General features: G+C 42.2%; 2 protein-coding genes across 2 annotated transcripts; both read left to right on the forward strand.

The window, feature by feature from the left end:
- Positions 1-80: 80 nt before the first annotated feature.
- LOC136431374 (MMS19 nucleotide excision repair protein homolog) lies at positions 81-13,264 on the forward strand. The gene is made up of 12 exons (XM_066422720.1): positions 81-224; positions 1,493-1,541; positions 2,821-2,924; positions 3,559-3,644; positions 4,328-4,402; positions 4,692-4,761; positions 5,582-5,707; positions 5,892-5,953; positions 6,463-6,549; positions 8,523-8,597; positions 9,493-9,660; positions 10,444-13,264. Exons 1-12 carry the CDS (start codon positions 137-139, stop codon positions 12,532-12,534), a joined length of 3,081 nt encoding a protein of 1,026 aa, XP_066278817.1. The 5' UTR covers positions 81-136; the 3' UTR covers positions 12,535-13,264.
- A 3,159-nt stretch (positions 13,265-16,423) lies between these two features.
- Positions 16,424-18,563, forward strand: LOC136429544 (2'-5'-oligoadenylate synthase 2-like). Its single transcript, XM_066419378.1, has 6 exons — positions 16,424-16,431; positions 16,761-16,925; positions 17,487-17,626; positions 17,785-17,935; positions 18,141-18,263; positions 18,443-18,563. The coding sequence occupies exons 1-6, from the start codon at positions 16,424-16,426 to the stop codon at positions 18,561-18,563; spliced, it is 708 nt and encodes a 235-aa protein (XP_066275475.1).
- Positions 18,564-24,767: the final 6,204 nt, after the last annotated feature.

The raw sequence follows: 24,767 nt of genomic DNA on the forward strand, positions 1-24,767 counted from the left end.
ATTCAACTCCCGAATGGTGACGCTATGCGTCGAATCATTCTGCCTTTGTTTGCATGCGGTTGTCGGGAAAAAAATCACACTACAGTTGACACGGAATCCGCTAGAGGGGGCTGTGAAACGGTCATCGTCACCCAAGATGGCAGCGCTCAGTGGGAACGTGCAGGAAAACGTCTTGGAATTTGTACAAGGACAGCAAGACAGCGCCTTGCAGAATGTCGCTAAAGGTTTGTGGTTGTCAACTTGTACGTTTTACGTCTGCCAGTTAATAGTTGAGCAGAGCTGACGTTTAGAAAGCCAGTTTTATTAAAGGTAGACCGTAGACGTGATGGCGGCGATATGGGACAAAGGGGAGGGGCATAATATATGCCCACAACTTATGTAAGGATCAGATTTTTAATGCAACATTCAAAACTAGTGCTGCTTGTTAAAAGAATTTTGACCAAACCTTTGTAAATGTGATGTACTGCTGCAAAAGTACCGGGGTCACGGGTTCCTCAGTAATCACTCGGTGTCCAGCACCGAAGGTGCCTTCATCGCTAGACTTCCAGTGATGACGTTTTGTCATCTGTGGGCGTCCAGCAATGAGGCGACTTCGTTACTGGAAATCCCTGAGTTATCACTGGAAACCGAGAGATGAGAGTACCTGTCCCGTCACATATTGAACGGGGCTCGGGCGACGTCCGTCGAACACCAATAATCATAAATCCCACATAAGACGCAGATTTATATTGACTTAGTGGACTTTGAACTAGTCATTTTGTGGGGGAAAAACTCAGAAAGTCAAATGTTATTTTAGCCTCAGTTCATTAATACATAAATTGAAAAATCTTTCAATAGGGCCGAAGCCCGCGGAATCGCCAGGACGTCGGTCGTATTTGGCCGAAAATCCCCATTTGGATCTTGCCGACAAGTCGGCCGAGCTAAATTGTTGATTTGTGACGGGGGCTTAACGGCATCGACTCAAAATACACACAAAATATTGTCTAACAGTTAGCACTGGAACATTCCAGTGATAATAGGACGTGATCACTGGAAGGCCACTAACGAAATAATGTCATCACTCGGCTTCCAGCACTAGAGAGTCACTCATCACTGGTAAATCTAGCGCGGAACCCGTGACCTGGGGACTTTCGTTACTGGTGACCAGTGATGAACGAGCCTACTTGTCTGGCACCCGAGTGACGAGCGGGGATCGTCACTAGAAACCGAGTGATGAGCGGAGTTCATTTCTGGAAACCGAGCACCGAGGCAAGATTCAGTGCTGGAATTCCAGCACCGAGGGGGCTTCATTACTGGAATAAAGCCGTTCGTTACTGGATTTCTAGTGATGAACTTTCTTCGGTGCTGGACGTCCAGTGACGACGCCACTTTGTACACGCGTTCATTACTCGGCGCCCAGTGAGGAACTCGTGACCCGGGTACCTTTGCTGTACTGCTTATCTCTAGATATGTTAATTCATGTTATAGCCATTATTTTGATTTTATATTTCAGCTGTGTTTGATGGGGAAACCAGCCTGTTACAACTGGTGGAAAGTCTGGGGTAAGTTATCAGCAGGGATTACAACACTCATTACCTTCGCCAAGAAGGTTATGCATAGGGTAGCGTTTGTGTGTATGTATGTATGTATGTGTGTATGTATGTGTGTGTGTATAACTTACCAGCATAACTCGAGAAGGTTTGGATGGATTGTCTTGGTATTTGGTATGTTGGTGTTGATGAGACCTGGAAATGATTACTAGTAGATTTGGGGTCCCCTAGCGGAGGGCCTGCATGGGGGAGTAGTGATTACAAATTACGCAACATTTTCGCTGCCGATTACGAATTACGTTAAATTCTCAGAGCTCATTACGAATTACGTTAAATCAATTACCCCACCCCATTCCTACCCCACCTCAACACGCGTACGTGTATGTATTTTACCACCCGAATAAATAACTTTTGGAACAACTTTTTCGTAACTTTTGAGCATTCAGTGCAAGAAAGCCTGTCAGAAAGCGTGGAAAACTGTTCTAATCTTTGGTTTTTAAACAGAGTTAGCAGCAATGGTAGCACCTGCCTTCTACTATGAAAAAAGTTTAACTATAACATATACATACATAAATTTCTATGTTGCAATGCAAACATTCCTCAGAAATCTAGAATTTGTACAGATAAATGTATTCCCACATATATGACGCACAAATCGGACGACAATGTTATATCTTAGTGATGATCCGCCACGGTAGAACCTGTCTGGTCGCTCTGGAGCTTATTGTGAGTTACATTGTGTACCTCTGACATGGGAGTGACAAAGAATATTACATGACAGCTTGGCCTTGAATGAATTAGACAATGTGATATGATTTTCGACAGTGCAACAGATTGTTATTTTTGTGCATTGGGTAAACAAATACTAGATCATAGAGGGACCAATGTAAGACCTCGGGGTTATGTATACGTAGTTATAGTTACAAGTCATCGGTCGAGAGTGAGGCTATTGCATCCAGGTGTTCTTTACGAAAAAGGGCATGCAGGCCCTCCTAGCGGCTTGTTACGATACTGCAGCAGAAGTTCCTGTTTTGATATCTCGTGTTCTGGGCATGCTATGGTCCTGTTTTTTGAGTAGTAGATAGCTCTTTGGACAGAGAGTATATGTTTTGGCCGCACAATGAAAAAGATATTGCGGTTGTTTTAAATTTGTGGCAAAGAGCTTACCATAAAAGCCGCAAAAATAAAACCACCTCGAACATTGCTGCATTTACAGCATATAATGTCCTTGCTATACAAGTCAGTGAGTGTTTGAAGTTAACTCTGAACGCGACCTTTGAACCACACACAGGTCCTCTCTCACCAGCACTGAGGTCACAACCAGAGCAAGAGCCACCCAGCTGCTGGCAGAGGTACTGCACAGGTCGCCTAGCAACAGGTTGACAGAGAAAGAAGGTCAGTTGGCAAATTTATAGGTTGTCTTGTTCATATGCATTGTATATTGGTAAGATACTAATATAGGTACATGTATTCCCAATTACGGTTATGCTAGAGATAGACTAAACATCTTGTTTTTAGATAAGCCTAAAAACACAAGATGGTGGCAAAACAGGATCATATCCAGGGATTTCCCATTGGCAAGGAGGCCAAGGACTTTTGACCATATGCAATCTCCCGAGCAATAGCCAGGCTTTTCAAACTACTGATGACAGGCACATGTATAGCGTTAGAATCCTTACTACATAGGTGACAAGGGAAACTATGCAAACTTAACAGGTTTCCATGTTTTGACTCATTGGCATGAACCAGTTACCCACTTGTTTCTGTCCTAGGTATAGTATAGGCCAGACAGTTCAAGACTGCAGTACCATCTTGGATTACCAGTTGGCGCTTCAGTACCACTGAGCTCCAGGATTCCAATAAAAACCTGATTTCCTGACATAACTACAACATGTAATTTTTACTCCTTCAAATTATGTCACCTAGTACTTACAATTTTTCCCTGACATATATTACACTATAACGCAAACCTGTCTGCATTTGCTGGCAATTACTTATTTCTCTTTTAATTTCACGTCTCCTTTCGTAGCTGAGGTCTTGTCTGCCTTCTTCTGTGACCGCCTGTTGGACCACCACTCAGTCCAGCCTCATGTTCTACATGGACTGCTGGCCCTGGTAAGGCTCAGAACTATCCTGCTCTTGGAAACTGGAAGAATTTCTGATTCATATGAAGCCAATTCTGTTTGAATGTTTGCATGTTAAGTAATATTTCAATCTGTGGTTTTTATATGCCTAAAGGCCAATTGCAAGGGAACACACCTGTAGATACGTTGGATTGTTATGATATTAGGCAAAGTTGATACGTTGCTATACAGGCCTACTAGTAGGTACGTAAGTATTGGGAAGACGAAAATGATGGATGATTTTGGGCCTCCGAGTGGCTATCCTTGGTACTACAGTAGGCTCTACCAGCCTCCGCCGGTTGCTGGGAAAATAGTAGAAATTGGCCCAAATAGAATCAATTGTATGAAGGGAGTCGGCTACGGAGATAGGGTCCAATATTGCAACCCGAAGTAACTGCGGCTGCGAATGTTACCCTCCATGGCCAAAGTCCCCAGGCAAATGTTCTCCCTATAGCCAGCGCGGTTAGTCTGGTAGAGACAAGTACTACAGCATGACTTTAAAATTATTTCAATAACACAACCTAATCTGGGATACCAGTAAATGTCTTTATTTAGGTTTTGAAATCTAAATCACCCATTTTTGGTCTAGACCATCACCCTAGCTCTTGTAATAATTACTGATTGAATAATGTATGGAAACTGACAGTTGTATAATATACGCTATCTATCCCACAGAGTGCCAGTCCAAAGCTACCACAGGGAGATGAAGTCAAGATTGTACAGGTCATCTTTAAGGAGGTCTATGTACAGGTCAGCCTTAGATTTATTGTCTTGGACTGCTGTAGAAAGCATGTGTGCCACACAGGGCTGGAAATACATGATTACTTTAAATTTGTCATTTTTTTACAAAGGGTGTACCAAATTGAATGCACCTAGACATTAGTATAGGGTCGCCTACGTAAAGGTGCTATTTTGATAATTTTACACTTAGTCTAGTATATGGCATATTGAAAATATTGACATTTGAATTTGTTTTATTAGAATAAGAATATGCATAGTCTGATAATTTGTACTACAGATAGTTTAATCTCCCATCCAGTCCCTGGTGCAAACTGACAGAAGAGCCGTCTACAACATCCTGGCTAACTTCCTGGACAGCAGACTGGAAGGTACTGGAACAGCAGTCTTCAGTTTCTGTACTGTTGCATAGTTAAACTTCAGTTTTACTTCAAGGGTGCTTCTGATAACAGACATGCAAGTGGCCATAACAACACTGTGTTAAAGAATACTAAAAGATCCGGTTGAGAAGTTTACTATATTATACTAAAGTTCTCACCGTTATGACACCTGTCCAGTTCTTCTGAATTTGTGACTCCCGTAGCCATTTGAACATCGCGCCCCAAGCGGGTGCCTGGCTCTAGCGATGACTTGTGACGTCATCAGACAGACCCAGCCCTCGCCAAAACGCGGAGCTGGGGAGGGGGAGCAATGGCGTCCTGCTCTGTTGTAACCTGTTGTCATCCTTTTGGAAAGTGAAAAAGAAAAAATTTGTTTTGCTCTGGTTAGCGGTATAATTTTTACATGCCACAGAAGCAGGCATGATGGCATGGAGAGCTAATTCTCCCCCTCCCTGTCCTCATGCGTCTTGTCACAGACTGACTCAGTCTGGTGATGTCACTGGGTATTACTAGTACTAGAGCCAGGCACAATCTTCATGCCTACGTGAGTCGCAAAAGAACAACTAGATTAAGTGTAATACTGGTGAGAACTTGACTTTGGTGTATGTTTAGCATAGTATAGTTACGCTTTTCAAACGAAATGTTTTGTTTCCATTAATTGCAGAAGGGTATCTAAGACATAACTTGGAAATGAAATTTTTCAATCAGAAACTGATATTGTAGTTTTTTATGCCTACCGTATATTTTATATGATCTCTCAATGTCTTTCCTCCACTGCCACATTTTAACCCCTGCGTTGCCCTGTCCCCAGCCCTGCAGACCCTGGGTGCTGACTTCGTCTGGGGGTTTATACAGGCCATGGACGGCGAGAAGGATCCCAGGAACCTGAATATTGCCTTCAGCATCGCCAGGATCGCCGCACAAGCTTTTCCTATTGGTTAGGAAAGATCAATATCATTTACATGATTGTATGTTTGATTGACAAACTAGAATAAAATAAGATGATTGGAGGTACGTACAAAGTCGCTGATTGAAGAATATTCTAGTAACTGATGATTGTATGGTATTTATTGAATGTGTTACACTTTGTTTCCCCAATAATGAAGTCTTTTTTTTTACAGGAACATTCACAGAGGAGTTGTTCGAGGTCGTAGCTTGCTACTTTCCGATTGACTTCACTCCGGTAGGTGTCTCATTGCTAGCCTAAAGTGGGCACCATTCTGTTGAGCTCATGGTCTTCCCATACTCAACGTTTGTTATAAGTTAATATAGGCGTGAGTGTAAGTCAGGGCTGTCTCCAGGACCTGTCACTCCCTATCTTAGACTTAGTAGCAGAAGCCTGGAGGAAATCGCCCTGACACCCACTTTTACGTCTTAAATTTGCCTTCTGTGTGACACTTGTTTCGCTTGTATACAGTCTTGGGCATAGGCCTGGAGATCAGTCACTGTAAATGCATTTACTTTGGCTTTTGTTTTATTTTGCGGTAGGAGAGAAGAAGAACTTTTCACAAATGAACAATTATTTCTACAGTTAGTACATTGGAAATGAATATTCATGTTGTCATGAATTTGCAGTTGAGGGACCACTGCAGAAATAAGACCACTGTAAAGATTTACCGTACAGTTACAATTTACAGTTAGTGTAGATTGAAGAAAGATTTTGATTGTGACTGAAGGTCTTGTCCCCTGCAGCCAGCTGATGACCCACACGGAGTGAGTAGGGAGGACCTGGTGCTGGGACTACGGCAGGTGTTGGCTGCCACAGACAAGTTTGCAGAGGTAAGAGTTAGAGGGAGGAATAGTCCACCTGTAGATGAAATAGGTGTTGGCTGCCACAGACAAGTTTGCAGAGGTAAGAGTTAGAGAGAGGAATAGTCCACCTGTAGATGAAATAGGTGTTGGCTGCCACAGACAAGTTTGCAGAGGTAAGAGTTAGAGAGAGGAATAGTCCAACTATAGATGAAATAGAATCATCAGTAAAGTAATGCAGGGCTCTAGCCAGCGCCAGTTTTGCCGTAAATTTATGGAACTTTGCTGCGTGTTACGGGACAAATTCAAAACCAATCCGTAAACCTTGACGGACAGAAATCGGGAGAAAAGATATAGACACTGTCGCAGGGCTTGAACTTTTGCAAAGATCTCCAGAAAAGAAGCGGAAGTTTGAAGCGAAGTCGATTCAGGCCATTTCTATCTTCCGCCGGCGACAGGTGACAACCCCAAGGTGGCTTTGTAGCAGCATACAAACGGAGGCGCCGTGGTTGCCAGTGGTTCGTGGGCCGAGAGAAATTACCGTCGTGCGCCCCCCCTCCCCACTACCAGTGGCCCAGTACAAATTCTGGCCGGTCGCATCGGGCTGACGTTTTTCTGCTGTTTTCCCCGGTTCACCGCCAGCTATAGCCACACAAAAAGTACTCCCGTAGTTACCAGGCTTTCCGTTTTTTTTTGTTGTGAACATTGTTAAAGTTTTACGTCGAGTTAAACGCACTTCTTCCCGCGAAAACTGGTGTTTAGAGTTTGAGACCTCAGAATCAGATATTATCTACCAATAACAGCGTTCGTTCACGCCGGGTCACGGAAAATGGACCAATGACATACAATTCTCGCGGTTCACGAGATGTTGCCTGAAGCGCGAATCCGCGAGGTTTTATCGGAAATTGATATTTGGTGCGACGATGGGGCTGTTTGAAGGCTTGAATCGACGAAGTGGATCAAATCAAGTAAAAGTTACCGGAGAAATCGACCATGGAAAACATCGAAGGAAAATATTGAACGTCTTTAGGGCGTTCTGTCCAAAGTAGGGTGTCTCATCTCCTATTATATTTAACGTTAGTACAGGGCGCAAACGGGACCGTTGTTTTATTTCTGCCGACTTAAATTCACGTGTATATTTGTCAAAGTTTTGTGGTGCTAAATTTCATTTATTTGCCAATTGTATACAACGAAGGGCCAATTTTTCACCAAAAGAGATGGCATTATTAAAGCAATGTCTACCAGCAAAACTTGCCCCTCAAAATGCCGGAGATAGCGTTTCAGAGGGTCTAGATTTAAAAATTTCCTGGGGGAGAATACCCCCGGACCCCCCTAGAATTGTCGCGCCTATGGCGCGACGCCTAGCGCCTTCGGCGCTCAACATGTTAGGTTTATACACAAATTTTGGGCTTACGGAATTAAATTTCAGACTGGCTAGAGCCCTGAAGTAATGTTTGTTTCTATGAATAACAGAAGCTTTCTCCTCCATATAGCCATACGTTATTTTAGTAGACCAATTCCATAGCCCTCCCATGGCATAAAAACTGCAAAACTTCGAAACAATATTAGAAATGCAAATATATGATGAACATGCAGCCACTCTCTCATTGGTCAAACCGCTAATTGCCATGTTATCATTGGTTGAACTGCTAATTGTGTTGGACAGTACTTGGATTGCTGCAGTCTTTTACTTCATACTCAACAAATTCAGAATAAGGAACTCAGATGGGATCCATTTTCAAGTAGTCAATGCTATGTGAAGTTTTTTCTCATAAATCTATGTAATCTTTAAATCAATTATCTACTGTGTGCTCTTTGGTGGGACAAATAAGCAACATGTCGTAATGTCCCACAAAAAAAACAATTAGTTTAAACATTATGTAGATGTTGTCAGAAAAGACTAGTATCTGATAGAGGAAATTTCCTTTTGCGGGCGTTTTACATTAACCACCATGTGATACAGATGACCGTTCATGTTAACACAAGTCAGTTTTGTGCTTCAGTTCTGTGTCCCCATGTTGCTGGAGAAGTTGTCGTCTGATGTGACCAGTGCCAAACTGGACTCCCTCCATACACTGGTAAATCTGCTGTCTTGACCCATAAGGCCATACTGACTTAATTAAATAACATCTACGTGTGCATAAACGTTTGTCTTTGTTTTCAAAAGAGAAAAGTTTGTGACCATATCATAAATCATGCAAAGAAGCTTCAAAATGAGCAAAGATAAGCCGTAAATTTCAAAACAATATCGAAATGCAAAATTAATACATTTGTCATAGAATACCTTTTTCTTATCATAATTTTTTTGCCATGGCATGTGTATCAGGAGAACTGACCTGAAAAATGATTTTGAACCCTAAGCAAGAAGAAGATGTGACAATTGTACAATTGTTGCGCAGTAAAGCTATCTAATTATTATGTACATCAGGGCAGTCTAAATACTGGATGCATATGCACTTTTATGCACCCAAAATTGGAGCTGGCCATGGACACCTGATTGTTGTGATACAAACGTATTTGTGTAGGGTTATGATGTACGCTTGTCTAGTACATGTATATACAGCATATTCTTAACATTTAGTGTAAAAGGGGATTAGAAAATGTATGTGTGGTATTTCTTGTTTGAAATTTTGAAGATACAATACTGCTGCAGAATTTGCATTCAATTTTTCAAATCTCAAAATGTTCCACTAATTTTGTTTGTGATGTAATACAGTAAAATTAATGCATTTAAGTTTGCATGGTATTTATTTTGCTGTAGGGAGAAAATGGAGCATTCGCAGTGGTTTTAAGTTCGCATTTGAACCAATAGTAGGGCTACAGTCGTAGGTGGACAAAAAGTTTGGCGGTGGTTTTAAGTTCGGGCTGAAAGTTCACCGCGAAAACCGCGAACATAAAACCACCGCAAATATTTCTGCATTTACAGTAATGGTCTTATCTTACAAAATGCTTTGTTCCTTCTTCACACCACAGGCAGCCTGTGCAGAGGTGTACGGTGCCGAGAACTTGAAGTCTTTCCTGGATCTCCTGTTGTCTGCTATCAGCAGGGAGGTTTATAACTCCAGTCACCAGGACATTGAGAACGCAGCACTGACTGGGCTGACTGCTGTGGTGGCAACACTGTCGCATGCTGTCACAGAGGTAGAGGTCTCCTCTTATCCCAGCTTCGTCTAAAGCACACATGTATCGTAGGCCTAGAAAAAATGTTTTGTTTCCGCTTATGGCAACTGACCCTATGAAAAGCCTGCTGGCCCTATTGTTTAGAGGGGGGTTACATATTTGTTTTCCAACATGTTCGCCTTCTGTCTGTTTCAATAGAAAAAGTGAAATAACACACCCAACGAACCTAGGTCCCTTTTATGTTGATACCTTGTTACAGAAATTCTGTATGTTGACGGCCAAAATCTAGAAAAAAAGATATGATTTATATTTACCAACCCTAATTCACCACTATTTCTCAGCATAAAAGTTCATCTGTGTTGGTTAATAATATTATACATAACTGTTGTTGATTCGTCCGTCAGTCTGACGAGGACCGCTTTAGTCATCCATCATTTGGTTGGGTCGCATGTGTCCTCATGTGGCTATAGAGTCCAATTGAACTTAACAATACCAACACTGTGAAGATTAGGACTTACCCCAATTTTCAGTCTACAGCTGCTTCAGGGGCGTGATGTCGGAATCTGATGTCGGAAACACATGGCGGAAGCCAGATTTCTTTGCAAGGGGAGTGAAGGAAACAGTTAAGATTCAAGCCCACCGTTGGACTTTGAACAAAGACAGGGAACGACATACATGTTACTTGTAGATTATCCGGCACTCGGTCCATGTCAGCCAAAAATTTGGGTAGGTCCCGATCTTCACAGTGTCGGTATTGTTAAGTTCAATAATTATTCATAACCACTATTACCTATTTGATTTCAGACTGGCTCTGTGTTCTCCCTGCATCATTTCCTGGACAGTGTTCTGAAGGGGTGCCGACACCACCTGTGTGAGCCCGAGTTGAAGCTGATGTGGCCGAGCGCCAAGCTGCTGCAGGCGGCGGCGCGAGCCTCGGACCCCGCCTGCGTCCACGTCCTGAACACCGTGGTGCCCCTCATGGTGGAGCAGTTTCAGGTCCACCCCCTCCCCCAGCACCGTCAAACCATGCTGGAGGTCACCACCGCGTTCATCCACGTAGCTCACACCTTTACCTCTGGAACTGATGCACCCAATCCCATCATCCCCCACAGCGACAACCTCCTGACCGTGTTCTACTCAGTTCTAGAGGCGGCTGACGCAGGACTGAGGAGTAGTGGAGTTGGTGGGATGGCGGCCATGATGGGTGTTGGTGATGTTGTTAAAGGGAAACATCTGGACTTGTGTGCAAAGCACCTTGGGAGGCTTGTTCTCCATGATGCGGATTCTACCGTACAATGTAGGAGCACTGAGGCACTCGCTGCCATGGCAACGGCTCATCCTGACGTGATACAAGCAGAAGTTCTGTCCAAACTTCTTGAAGTGCTGGAGAACAATGGCTGTAACGCCATGGACACGAACCAGAGGGAGCAAGTCAGCGCCAAACATGTGACTAACCAGTATGTGTTGAACACTCTGGCTGCAATCTCGACTCACCCCACCATCGTAAGATGCACCGTTCCCAAACTGGTGAATCACCTCCAAGCTTTAATCGACAGTAGTGCAGATGAAGCCAACCAGGAAGCCATCGCTACGTTACACTGCATCCATGGAATAGTTGAAAAAACTGTCATCGATGACTCTAATGTACAATACTTTGTTGATACGATAGTACAAAATCTTATGTGTATGGCTCTAGCCGCTGCTGTGAATACGTCAGATAGACACTTAGTCCACGATACGTCACTTCTAGATGTTGTGGCTAAGGCGTTGAGGGCAGTAACTCAAAGGCTTCCAAACAGTGCAGGGAACAGTATTGTTGGCAAAACTGTCCAGGCCTTCCTGGATGGCAATATGGCAGCACTCGGTCTTAACACATCAGCAAACTTCAAACCATTTGATGTTTCATCGCCATGGCAACAGACCCAAACAGTTCTGCTCCTAAGTGCTATAGTATGTAGCGTGGCACAGAATGTTGACATTCCCTCAAAAAGTGAACTTGCCAAGAAGTTACTGATGTTGTCTTGTGCATCGGACCACGAGCCTACCTCCCTTGCGGCTACAAAGTGCCTGTCTGGTATTGTTAACAAGTGGGAGCTGGGGAAAGCGCTGGAGATGTTTCTACAAGAGACAGGAGGACAGTTGGAAGAAATGCTGAGAAAAACTGTGGACGAGAAAGGCAGATATCGAGCTGTAGCTGTTCTAGTGTGGTTGACGAAGGCCCTGGTGATAAGGGGTCATCCTTCAGGTTCCCAGTTCACAAAGATCCTCATGGCACTGTTTGAGGATGAAGCTATCGGGAGACGGGCAGCCGAAGGTTTCCATGTCATCCTCAGCGACTCTTCGGATGTTTTGTGTAAAGAATCCCACGCCAACATCCGCCTCATGTACAGACAGCGCTTCTTCATGGAGAACCTCCCCGCTCTGGTGGACGGCTTCAACCAAGCAGACGACGGGAGGAAGCAGTCCTTCCTGTGCGCCGTGTCCCACCTCCTCACCTTCATGCCTCGTCAGGTTCTCTTGGGTGCTCTCCCCCTGCTGGTTCCCCTCTTGGTACAGTCCCTGCTAGGCGAGGATCCCAGTCTCCAAGTGTCCACTTTAGAGATGTTCTCCAGTCTTGTCCAGGAAGCCCCCCAGGTCATTTCACAAAACATAGATGCTCTCATCCCGCAGTTACTGGAGTTGTCTAAAAATGGCCCGTCCATGAGCGTGAGAATGGCTGCCCTGAAAAGCTTGGGCAGCATGACCAGCCTCCCTCACGCAGTAGTGTACCCGTATAGAAACAGAGTGGTACGGGAGCTAGCATTGGCAGTCGGTGATAAAAAGAGAATGGTTAGGAAGGAGGCAGTGGCAGCAAGAGGAGAATGGTTTCTACTAGGAAGTCCTGGAGGAAAATAGCAACATATATTTACCTGCTAGATATAGCTATTATAGCAAATTAATTTCCCCAAAGGCTGCCTTTTGTACAGTGACACTTTTTGTTGAAGTGTTTTGTATCATGTCTCTCACAAGTGATAACAGTAGCTTGATTAATTTTAAGTTTCAGCTGAAATGTCTTACTTGCATTATGTAGTTACTAAGGTGATCCTTGTGGGAAATGAAAAGATTTGGGTCGTCTGCAAATAGAAGAGTGAATAGTTTAGTGCGTTGATGAAGGTTTATCCAGTTGCTTGAGTAACTATTTTTGGTGAATAGTTTAGTGATACATGTGCTAAATCGTTTATATAGATTAGAAACAGTAGAGGTCCCAGTAATGATCCTTGAGGAACGGCACTTGAAATAATAATTTGACTTTAAATTGTAGATGCCATTGGTAGCATATTCTTTTCTGTTCGGAATCTAATCTTTTAGCCAGATATGAACTGTGTCTTGTAAGCTGTACCTTTGCCAAATGATGTTAACTTTTACAAATGATGAATTAAGGTGCGAACAAGGTTGCATATACTGTACAAGTTGGTCAAAGTATGGAAGGCTATTCTAGTATTTTCTTATCAGTTATAGTTAATGTTTGATGATGTCCACCTTCAACTAACTTCCAAATGCAGCAGGTATTAAATACCACAGTGACTATGGAAGTATAGCATTTTCTCATGAATAAAGCAACTTGTGTCCTCTTTTGAATAATTGATATAGCAATTGATGTTCCTCTCTGTCAGTTGCAGTTCTTATATTATACCCCATGAAAAAAAAACGTACAGAAATGTGATGCATCGATGCATCAAAATCTGAAAATAGATGTACTGAAATTGTAGTGAAATATATATATCATATTGATTTTTTCCGTGTGTTTCGTGACGTTTGCCTTGTTGCTGGATGGTCTACTTTTTGCACAAAAATAGATATATAAAAAAAGCTTTGTTGACAGCCTTTACTTATTGTATTCCTATTTCTCCATTATTAGAATTACTACAACCGTTTCTAGGTTATCGAGAGGACACTTTTGATCCATGAGGATGATGCGTCTTGGAATGTAGAAAATTACTTCTAGTCAGGTTTACCAGACGTCTCGTCTAGTCCAAGAGCAGAAAGAATCTGATTCTATAACAGAATGACTTTTACTTCTGATCAATATTGATACAGAACAGTTGTCAACACACAAGAAAACAACCTGTCCTTGGTGCTGAACGCTATTACCTTATCAAGTACAATATAGGAAGCGTTGTTAAATTGCCATATCATATCTAGCTATAATCTTAACCATAGGTCTATAAAACCAAACATAACAAGAGTCTGTAGGACACAGCTCTACGAAGTAACTATGGTGTTTGTCTTTTGGGGTAAGTGTTCTCTCACTCACTCTCTCCCATAGCTTAGTCAGCCGTCGGGGCAGCATGGCTCTCAGTGAAATCTCTCCACTGCTGGCGGTCTTCCGCCAGTCTGGTCATCTAGTTGGCTGAATGACCGCTCTAGGTGTTCTCTACCAGGAATATATGTAACTGTTACAATGTCTTTAGAACCTGTTTCTATTTGATATGTTCAGGTAGTTGTTTATCATAGCACGCTGTCTCTTACCACATCTGGTTCAAATTCCGTGGAGCCAGTGGCCAGTGTTCGCGCCTGGACACGACTGGAAAAGATGCGCATCGCCTTTTCGGATGGGGACGTAAAGCCGACGGCCCCGTGTACTAGTGAGGGAGCTTTAGGGCGCCAAACCTCTGCACGTAAAAGAACCCAACACACTTATCAAAACGGTACCACTCTGTTTCTATACGAGTAGGGGTGACCCGGTGTGCTTGGTCAAAAACACGCGAGCCGTAGTGAAGCCGCATTGCACTACTAGCTAACGAAAAAGCGTCATCATGCTTCGTTTTCCGGGTCAGGACGCTCGACAAAGGACTTCTAAGACAACCCATAACCTTACTTCTGCTTGGGTTGTATCTAATCAGCGCTTACCCGGCGAACGACGTCTGAAAGATTAAAAGTTGCTGTACCACACTACCACGGAGATGGGGTGTCTTGCTATCATCTTACATTACCTGAAGAACACGGCTACGGTGTCCAGCTGGTAACACAAATCCAGTTTAGGACGCAGCGATGCCGCCAGCGTGCCGCGGGTCCAGTGAGAGGGGGACTTTAACGTTGAATTCAGGATGACAAATAACGCGCTGCGTAGAATTGAAACGACCAGTAACGCTTCACGATTAATATATTGATAACGTTTAATGTTGAATTAGAGCAGACCGGTTACGATTAACGGTGAATTAAAATAGCGCATAACGGAAAAGGGCATGCAGGCCCTCACCGGAATACATGTACATGTACAATCAAATGCATCAAAGGGATCTTGACTTATAGCTGCGAACACTCAAACCAAGAAGAATACACAGTCGACAATACCATCGTGGGAGGTGAATCCTACCAAAGCCACATGAAAACCACGTCATAACTCCGAACGAAATAATATTAGGATGCTTATCACCGATAGTCAAAGGTGGAATTTCGAAAAGATGCGTAACAGCATTAAGTTTCATGAATCTTTTGGTAGCTCTTAGATTTGTCTGCTGAGCTTTTTTCTCAAAACAGCATTATATGTATTCCATTTCGGCATCTTTTTTAATGATCAACCCAAAGATGTACAAAAATCTTAAAGAGTACCAATGACATCAACATTCAGAATTTCCTGAAATTTCATAAAACATAGTACTATTGTTTAATAACATAGAAATTTTCACAACATATTCACACTTCGGATGTCATTGAACATCGAACCATAAAAACATCATACCTCCAGCTTTTGATTCTTCCCATCAGGTAATTACATTAATCTGTGACTTACCTGCTCATGACGTCACAACGAACATGGCAGCCGATTTGGAACTTTGCACAACGGCTCGGAAAGAACGTTATCTTTACAAGAAAACGAAATAGATATGTTATCACGATAATCAAGCAATGTTTGCTTATCAAATAATGTTTTTCGCAAGCCGTTGTGTAAGGTTCCGAACCGGCTGCCGTGTTCATTGTGACGTCATGAGCAGGTAGTAGTCACTGATTAATGTAGTCACCTGGTGAGAAGATCAGATAAGAATAAAGAGCTGGATCCATGGAAGCGTGGTTTCTGATGGTTCAATGTTAAATAAGTATCCAATGTTGCACGTTACTCATTAACAACAAGAACGAAAGTATCCACTGTTGCACGTTACTTATTATCTCCATGAAAAAATGGAGATATGGCTTGTGTGTTTGTGTGTGTGCGCGTGTGTGTGTGTGTGTTTGTGTTTCTGGACTATTGTAGTCAGCATAAGTCAAGAAACTCTGAATGGATTACGATGATATTTGGTATGTGGGCAGGTGGAGCCGAAATTTAAGGTAGCTTTTGGGCCCCCTGGTATGTGACCTTGGTACTGCAGCAGAACTTCCGTTTTTGTATCTTTTGACCTGGACGTGCTGTGGTCTTGATTTTGGGGTGGCAGATAGCTTGTGATTAAGAAGTGGTGTAGGTTTGGGCCCCCTAGCAGCTTGCTCAGGAACTGCAGTGGCGTTATTGTGAAAATCTTCTAAGGAGAATAACTGAACAAAAGGACGACGGATTTCCATGATATTTAGTATGCAGGTAGCTTAGACAGAGATGTACAGAACGATGTGAAAATTATGCTAATCGACGATCAATTTGCATAAATAATGAAGACGTGTTTTCCATTATAAGACCCAAATACATGTAACATATGTAGTTTATGGCAAGTGGAGCATCAGCAGATACAATTTATAGATTCCTTATTTGCATAATTAAACCAAAAGTGCTGGAATTCATCCAAGTGGAAAATGATAGGACTGACAAAATTGCATCATGTCCAAGTTAGATAAAGGTATTCATGACCAAGCATATATTATGTGAATGTGTGAGTCATTTGCATAAACAGAAAAGTTCACGGAGATATGAGGTTGCGGAACATTGAGCTCTGTTTCTGTAAAGAAAGAAAAGGGGAGAGAGAGAAATAATAAAAGAAAAGAAGAAAGAGCCTAGTATTAAGAAAGAAAAGAGGAGGAACAGTAACGATGCTTGTTTGACAATCATTTAAAAAAAGCAATAAAAAAACTACCATAAAAGAAACTGTTCCCCAGGGCATTTGTGAAGACAACAGAAATATGATGATATTCTGCCTATACCACGTTTCTTACCTTAGGTGGTTCGCTTGGCAAGGGAATGGCCATGCATGCGCCATCAAGTCAAAGTCTGACATTGACTGCGTGCTGTTCACCTCCAATCTGCCTTCAATGGACAGCTATGACTACAAGCGTCAGCTAGAGCTTCACCTCAAGTGGGCGGAAATCGAGCTAAGGGAATCTAGGTTTGTTGAAGTATTTTTCATAGATTGGCCTATCGACTTTTAGATTCCCAGGAACGGCAAAGTGGCGAGTGTTTGTCAACGCTAAATCAAACGAAGTGCTTATGGCGGGTCATAACAAAAGCAAATGTATAATCTTTAAATATCTATATTGTTACTTGAATTTCGTCATTTCCTTGTTTCACAAAAAAAATCATTTGAACGTTTCTATTCCGTATTAATGGTATTTTGGAGTATATGTAGAAAAAAGTATTTTCCAAAAATTCAAGATGCCGATTCAAGTTGGCGGAAGAACTTATGACGTCCTTCTCTTGCATAATTTAGACGTCAATGCGGTTGCAATTGACACCAGAAATCTTACAAAACTTCAATATCAATAAGACACCCTTTTTTGTCTTTTGTTAATACTTTTACATTTAACGATTTACATGTACCCCCTGCAAATTTGGTGATCATACACCATACTGCTTGGGCGTTTTGATGAGGGGAAGGGGGGATACCCCCCGTCCCAGGAATACCCACAAGCCCGATCTAAGTCTAGATGACAATGGATTCTAACTTCAGTTCCAGCATCGCCAATAACCCGGAGGTACTGGGACGCACCAGCCACGCGGTGAAGCTGAGAGTGAACAGGTCAGACCACGCCTCACATGACGTGGACCTACGCCTGGCAAGAGATCTACTCGGGGAAAATCCAAGCCGTGGTTAGTTTCGTTACTTTTGCTTCATTTCTCGAAATCATATCTATCATCATTATATAAGCTGACCGCGCTACAATGAGAATTCATGTATTAGAATTACAAATTACAAACAGCAAACATGGCACGATCCATTCAAGGGTGTGTTTTAAATCTTCTCACAGAAAAGAAGGCAGCACTGTACGCAATGATGGACAAGTTGAGCAGTAGTGTCAGGGAGAACTGTTCAGCAGCGCTACCCGAGCTGCAGCGGGACTTTGTGAGGAAGCAGCCCGCAGAAGTGAAGGACCTCATCCGGCTGGTCAAGATGTGGAGGTGGGTAAAACCTCATAGTAGATACTTTGAGTCAGTATGATAACTAAACCTTAAGATTTATTGAATTTCCTTGATTCTGATTGTTGCTATTTATATTTCACACGACTCCCACTGAAATGGGTTTCTTTATCTAGTTTAAGTAATGTGTTTTCTCCGAGCCTGATTTTTTTCTTTGCACTTGGAACAATGTCATCTTGTGTGTCAGAAACCAGCCTGACGCCCTACCCACTGGAGCTTCTGTGCATCGACAGAGTGACTACAGAAGCATCAACGCCTTCTCGGTCGAGAACTACTCTTACACCCGCATGTTGGAAATGACGAGCCTACGGTCTGCATTTATGGACTAATATTTTACACGAGAGCGAACAGATAAGATTGCCATAAATCATCCATTCTTTTATCAATCTTATGTTACACAAAATCTTGCAGCTCTGTCGAAAACACATGTCTTTCTATGCCCGAATTCAGCGTAATCCTAATACTGACTGTTCGTTCTCATTGTTGCAGCCCCCATATCCTGGACCCCGCCAACCCCCACAACAACGTGGCTGACCGCTGTAAGGACTGGCCTGCCGTGGCTCTGGCTGCCCAGGAGACCCTGAGGAAACAGTTCTTCCCTCGCTACTGAGAATCCTCCTGCGGTCGTGCACACGTCATAACAAGAGGTCAACAACAGCTTTGCCTCCTTAACGATATTGTTGTATTTGTAGAAAATATCCAGAACATACCAAATCTGGCCAGATAGTCATTGAAGATACACCTAGTAGTGTCTTAGATTTGTGAATTAAAATTTTTAGTACTAATGCTACCGTTATGAATGCTCAACTATATGTTTGCCAAGATAAGCAGAAATTAGAATTACATTGTTGTTGTTATTTGCTGTCAATCCATTTTGGTTGTTCAGGAGAAGTTCAATGCCCTATTGGGACTGAAAAAAGTGGTTGCTGGTTGGGGAAGACAGGTGGTTGCTTGGGAGACGGTCTTAACCATGTAAAAATGGACGGGACTTTTTCAATGTGTCCTTTGAAGGCGGGTGGTTGCCTGCGCCAGGTGGTTGCTCAACCAGGTTTGACTGTACAAGAATTAAACTATGTCATATCTTTGTGAGATGGAGTCATTTCATTTCAATGAATTAGTGCTTTTTATGCTTTGATTCGTCCGATGCAAGAGAGATAGAGAGAGAGAGACAGAAAGAGAGAGAGATGTATAGATATATAGATGTATAGATGTATAGATATGAATTAATATCTATTTACATTATATATATGGTGTGATAAACACCAAAACAAACACCGCTATCTCACTCCAGATTTATAGGGATAGATACGAGAAGGTTGAAACTCGATTTGGCTTTAAGCACGATTGGGCTGTAAACTAGTTTACTTTTGTTTTCCTGCACATCAGATACCGTTTCAAACTCATGAACCCAGCGAACCACCAGTACACAACCATCATATATAACAACGGCTGACAGACGAACAGCACAGTCCACAACCGGTATCCACAACTGTCGAAAAAGGAAAAAAGGAAAATGAATGAAAAGTATAGATACAAGAGTTCTGATATCGTTGCAAGTAACAAAACAGCTTGACGCCTGATAGTTCCATATCTTGCTGTTTGTATTAGGATATTTATATTCCACCATATATAAAGAAAAAATATTGATCGTTTTGTGGTGTTCACTTAGCTTCATAGATTTCTCTGTGCAGTACTAGAAATAAAATTTGACTAAGCTCACATTTAGTTTGTTTCCCGTTGCACAACTGACATTTATGTTGGTAGTACGTACCTTTTTATCTCGTCCATCTGAGGTAGGACTAACGAGGCAAGGTTGTACAAGTAGAAAGGCAGGACGAGAACCTTGATGTACAGATAGAAGACTAGTGTCCCTACCTACAATTCCAGGTACCCCGGTGCATGTCGGGAAACACCCAGCGTCCGTAGTATAAATCTGGAGTGAGATAGCGGTGTTTGTTTTGGTGTTTATCACACCATATATATAATGTAAATATGTATTAATTCATATCTAGAGAGAGAGAGAGAGAGATGTATATTTATATATTTATTCATACTCTACGTATATATATAGTTATATAGATAGATAGATAGATACCGTAATCTGGCAGGTATATTTATCAACTCCATTCTTTGATGAAACATCACCACATACGGGTCCAGACCGTTAATCTATTAAAAAGAGCAATAATGAGAAATCAGTTTCACTACTCTTTGTGTGCAAACGTCTTTTTCTTGTCACCAGGGCCAAATATACATTGCTTTATGCCATATTATAGCAATCTGTGATGTTTACTCGTACTGTATTTTGGTAGATTTAACCACACTTTTTGTGTAAATGACTCAGTTACCGCTTTAAAAAAAACATGGCGTATAAGTGTAGTCTGATGAGAGTTGATTAGAACAGACTGTCTGTGGCATTGCAGTTTCAGTAATCCTGAGATAACACCGTACCAAATTATAGTGTTTAGTTAATTACCAGGGCTAACATTTTGTAATAGCCGTCAGCTAGTTGGGTAGCCCTGGCTGTACTTTTTTACAGGCAAATTAAAAAATCTCATACAAATACATTATTTCATGCCGAAATATAGCAACCTGTAATGTTTGCTCATCGAATCATACTGTATTTTGGTAGATTTAACCGATCTCGATGTGCATTTTGTGTATTTTGTGCATCGGTCAAGAATGCAGTCCCAAACCTGTCTATCCCCCCTCCTATCCACCCCCATCACAATGCATGGCTGGAGTTGCAACCGTTGAACAGCACCTAGCTAAAGTATGAAGTAGAACTGGTCTGTATTGCCCGAAGGAGGATATCACCAACAAGAGTCTGAAGACCCAAAATTTCCATGAAATTTGGTTTTATATATGATGTGTTTTATTATGGAGGTATAGATTTTCCTCATTACCAGCTGTTGGGACCTGGGCAATTCTTGTCCTAGATTTGAGACTAACAATGTGACAGGTATGGCCTCCAACCACATGCCTAGAATGGAGGTGTAGATATTCCTCGTTACTTATGCAAATTCAGTCCCAATTTGCTTGATTTGCACTTCAGTTTGTACATCTCTGTCCAACCTACCTGCATACTAAAAAAACCCATAAAAATCTGTTGTTCCTTTCTTCAGTTATTCTCCTTAGAAGATTATTACAAATACGCCATTGCAGTTCCAGTGACACATACCAGGGGGCCCAAAATCGACCTTGACCTTTCCCCTCCCAACACCTACCCACATACCAAATACCATTACAATCCATGTACACGTTCTACAGTTATGCTGACTTTAAGCATACGGTGACACAAACATATACACACGCAAACGCACATGCAAACGCACGCAAAACAATATACCCATGAAAAATTATTTTTTTCATGGAGATAAAACACTACACAACAGTAGCGTGCCTGGAAGTGGTGATACATGTAACCTTTGGTGATGATGATATGATGGATCTTACCAGTGACGTAAGCTCTGCAAAAGCCGTAATGGCGTGATGCAAAGCCAAATAAGAAGTCCCGGCTGTATCTGGCACGGTCAGTGGAACACTTATTACGCTGATCACTACGTCTGCAAGAACAGGGGAAAGATTGTCAACATTAAAAGGTCTCTGAAAATAAACATTTGTCCGATGGGCTGACGAAATATGATGTTTAATGTTTGCTTTTATCTGTTCCTGCTATATCCGCTCATGATAACTGCTTATTCCAACACACGATGCTAGGCCCTTTTATCAGCCTTTGCATACATGGACAAAAGAAAACAATGTGACGAAGAAGCCTGGAAACAAATGCAAATGTTACAAGGCCATGAAGTTTTATCTGGGTAGAGTTGGTAAATCACATTATGAAAAGTACCAACATAAACATTGGACTCAGGAAGGAATCAGTCAGTATCTCCCCCCGTCCCGGTCGGGGGAAGATTGGTGCGTCAAATCACGTGTCCAGAGGTATTGGGTCAGAAAGATGAAAACTATGTGAGTGAGTAAAAAATTTATACATGTATGACGAATTAAACATGATTTCACCTGCCAAAAGAAGCCCCAGGTTGAAGGCAGACGTAAGCCGCACTATACTTATGTCTTGGCTGGAAAAAAAAAACATTCGAGTAAGGGATCTATGTTTTATGACCCTATCAACGTCTACTTCTTCTAGATATTCTTGTGGGGTTGACAAACTCCACACAATATGCATTGTCTACTATACTAGTTACTATACATTGAGGTGGCCTCCTCAGTACGAGACCAAGGCATTTTAGTTGTCCCTTTTACCAGGCTCCAGACTTGCCTGGAAAAGTAGATATAGGCCGAATAGACAGATAACATACCAGAGGAGTCTGTAAGACGATAGATACAGTTTCCCACGTCAGGCTGTAACTATATCTATCGGCTGGCCAACTTCTATTACCTATTTAGATGCGGAAATAATAAAGTACTCAGCACTGGCAATATACATTCTATATATTGATCATGAGCTTGAGCTTGAAAATGGGCTGAGACATTCATTATTTCAATGCGCTCAATCGGGATTACATTTTTGCTATACCACCTTTGCAATCTTACCAACCGTTGAATGGTCAATTAATAAGACAATGAATGACATATACCTTATCAAGTCCAAAGTTAGATGTCCAAGTAAACTGACATAACCTGCAAGTATGCCGATTATTCCGCAACAAACACCGGTCGCTGCCCTAAAATGTAACATCAATTTTTAATGTTATAACAATAAAAAGAGTACCGTAACTGACCCTTATCTAACAATGCTGGACATAAGGACAGAAGAACAAATTTCTGCCCATTATGAAGCCATGGATACGGGACCAATATGCTTACATGCCCAAGTCATCAACCACTGTTGCTCTTCTCAAAGCATATCAGCCATATGGTTACAAGGTTTGGATACCAAGAAAGCATCAATGGTCCGTGTGCTGCTGGCTGAGTGTCAAAAGCTTTTGACAGAGTCGACCACGGAATACTGCTTCAGCACCTCGCCGTTCGTGGCACGCCCTCGAAGATGTTAGCCTGGATTAACAGCTATTTGTCTGGCAGAGCTCAACGTGTGATCGCCAACAATCAGTGCAGCAGTTGGCGTTACGTCACTTCTGGCGTTCCGCAAGGGGGCGTTTTGTCCCCATACCTGTTTCTAGTCTATATGTCCTCCAGAACCACAAGGTATGAGACCACAGACAACAATGGCTACGCGGACGATATTGGTCTGTCTCGAACCATTCCTTGTGCTGATGTCGAGGCGGACGACACAATGCAAGAAGAAACCACACACTTGGACTCCTGGGCCGCCGAAAATAACATGATCATGAATGGAGACAAATCCTTTGAACTCAGAATGTGTTTCGCGAAAACCCCTCCGGAACCACCGCCCCTTATTCTTGGAGGAAAGGAAGTACCAGTGGTTACTTGTGCTTCTTACCTGGGATTTAAGGTACATTCCAACCTTGGATGGGACAGTCAGATTACACACGTAACAAAGAAAGGTTCCAAGCGTCTACATTTCCTTCGCCTTCTTGCGAAGGGAGGTATGCCTCCCGAGGACTTGCTCACCGTCTACACGACTCTTGTTAGACCGGTATTGGAATATGCTCATGTTTTGTATGTTGGATGCACTGTATCGCAAAGAAACACTCTCGAGGCTGTGCAGAGAAGGGCACTGAGAATCATCAACAGAAACAGTAGCAGTCCGACGTCTTCCCCCCTGCCAACCCTGCAGTCAAGACGAGAAGAAGCAGCGAGAGACTTGTTCACGCAGATGCGGGCAAACGACCACCCCCTGCACTACATGATCACCAATGACAGGAAAGAAGAAACTGGGAGGACTTTACGTAACCACACCCATCTTTCACTGCCGAAATGTAGAACTGAGAGACTTAAAATATATTTTCTGTACCAAGCGACGCTGCTGCATAACAAATCTCTCTAAACCTCATAATGTCGAATACCTTCATACAGATTACAAGCACTCGTATTATTTCTGTATTTTAATGACTTATATAATGCGTATTTTAGAACTTGTTATTGTATGTTTGATCTCTGTGATTTTTAAATAAGTACTTTCCACTTGAAAATTATGAATATTTAAATTAATTTGTGTGAATTAGCTGTAATTCAGACTTATATTCAATGTCTGCAAATGCTAATAAAGACCTTTTGACTTGACTTGACTTGACTTGACATAATAATTATTGTTCGTTACTATAATCTAGTTATCATTGTTGATATTTCTTTGTATTATTTTGAGTCAACTCTGTTGACCAAGAATATGAAATATTTGACCCCTCGACACTCCTCCTGAATCTCGACCTCTACGAAAAGCAGCCTTATGTTTAATAGAGTTAAACATCGAGTTTAGATAAAGGCACAAACAAACAAACAATGATTCAATCATGTCTAATAATGCATGATGGCATGAAACCAGATGAGGCGACAGCAAGCAAAACCTATGGATTGTATCCACCCGCATATTGAGTTCCGTCTTATTGCACCACCGAATTTTACTTCTCCTCTATGATGGTTATGGAAAACACCGAAAATAGGAAAACATCTCGCGAGGTAGTCTTGAGGTAGACTGAAGTGACACTATTGAAGTATCCACGAGTGCAGTTGTAGAAGTGCAACCAGTTTGGTAGGCAAGCAGGTTAACCTTCTTGGTAGAAGTGACACTAGCGTGGTAGCCTTAAGCGCAGTTGTAAAAGTGACACCAGTGTGGTAGCTACAATGTTTAGCCTTGAGTGTATACATAATCGAAGTGATAGTAGGCACCCACACTAGCGTTACTTTCTACACTTCTTGAAAACAGATATAA

This window comes from Branchiostoma lanceolatum, chromosome 3 (assembly GCF_035083965.1).
Source record: "Branchiostoma lanceolatum isolate klBraLanc5 chromosome 3, klBraLanc5.hap2, whole genome shotgun sequence".
NCBI lineage: Eukaryota > Metazoa > Chordata > Leptocardii > Amphioxiformes > Branchiostomatidae > Branchiostoma > Branchiostoma lanceolatum.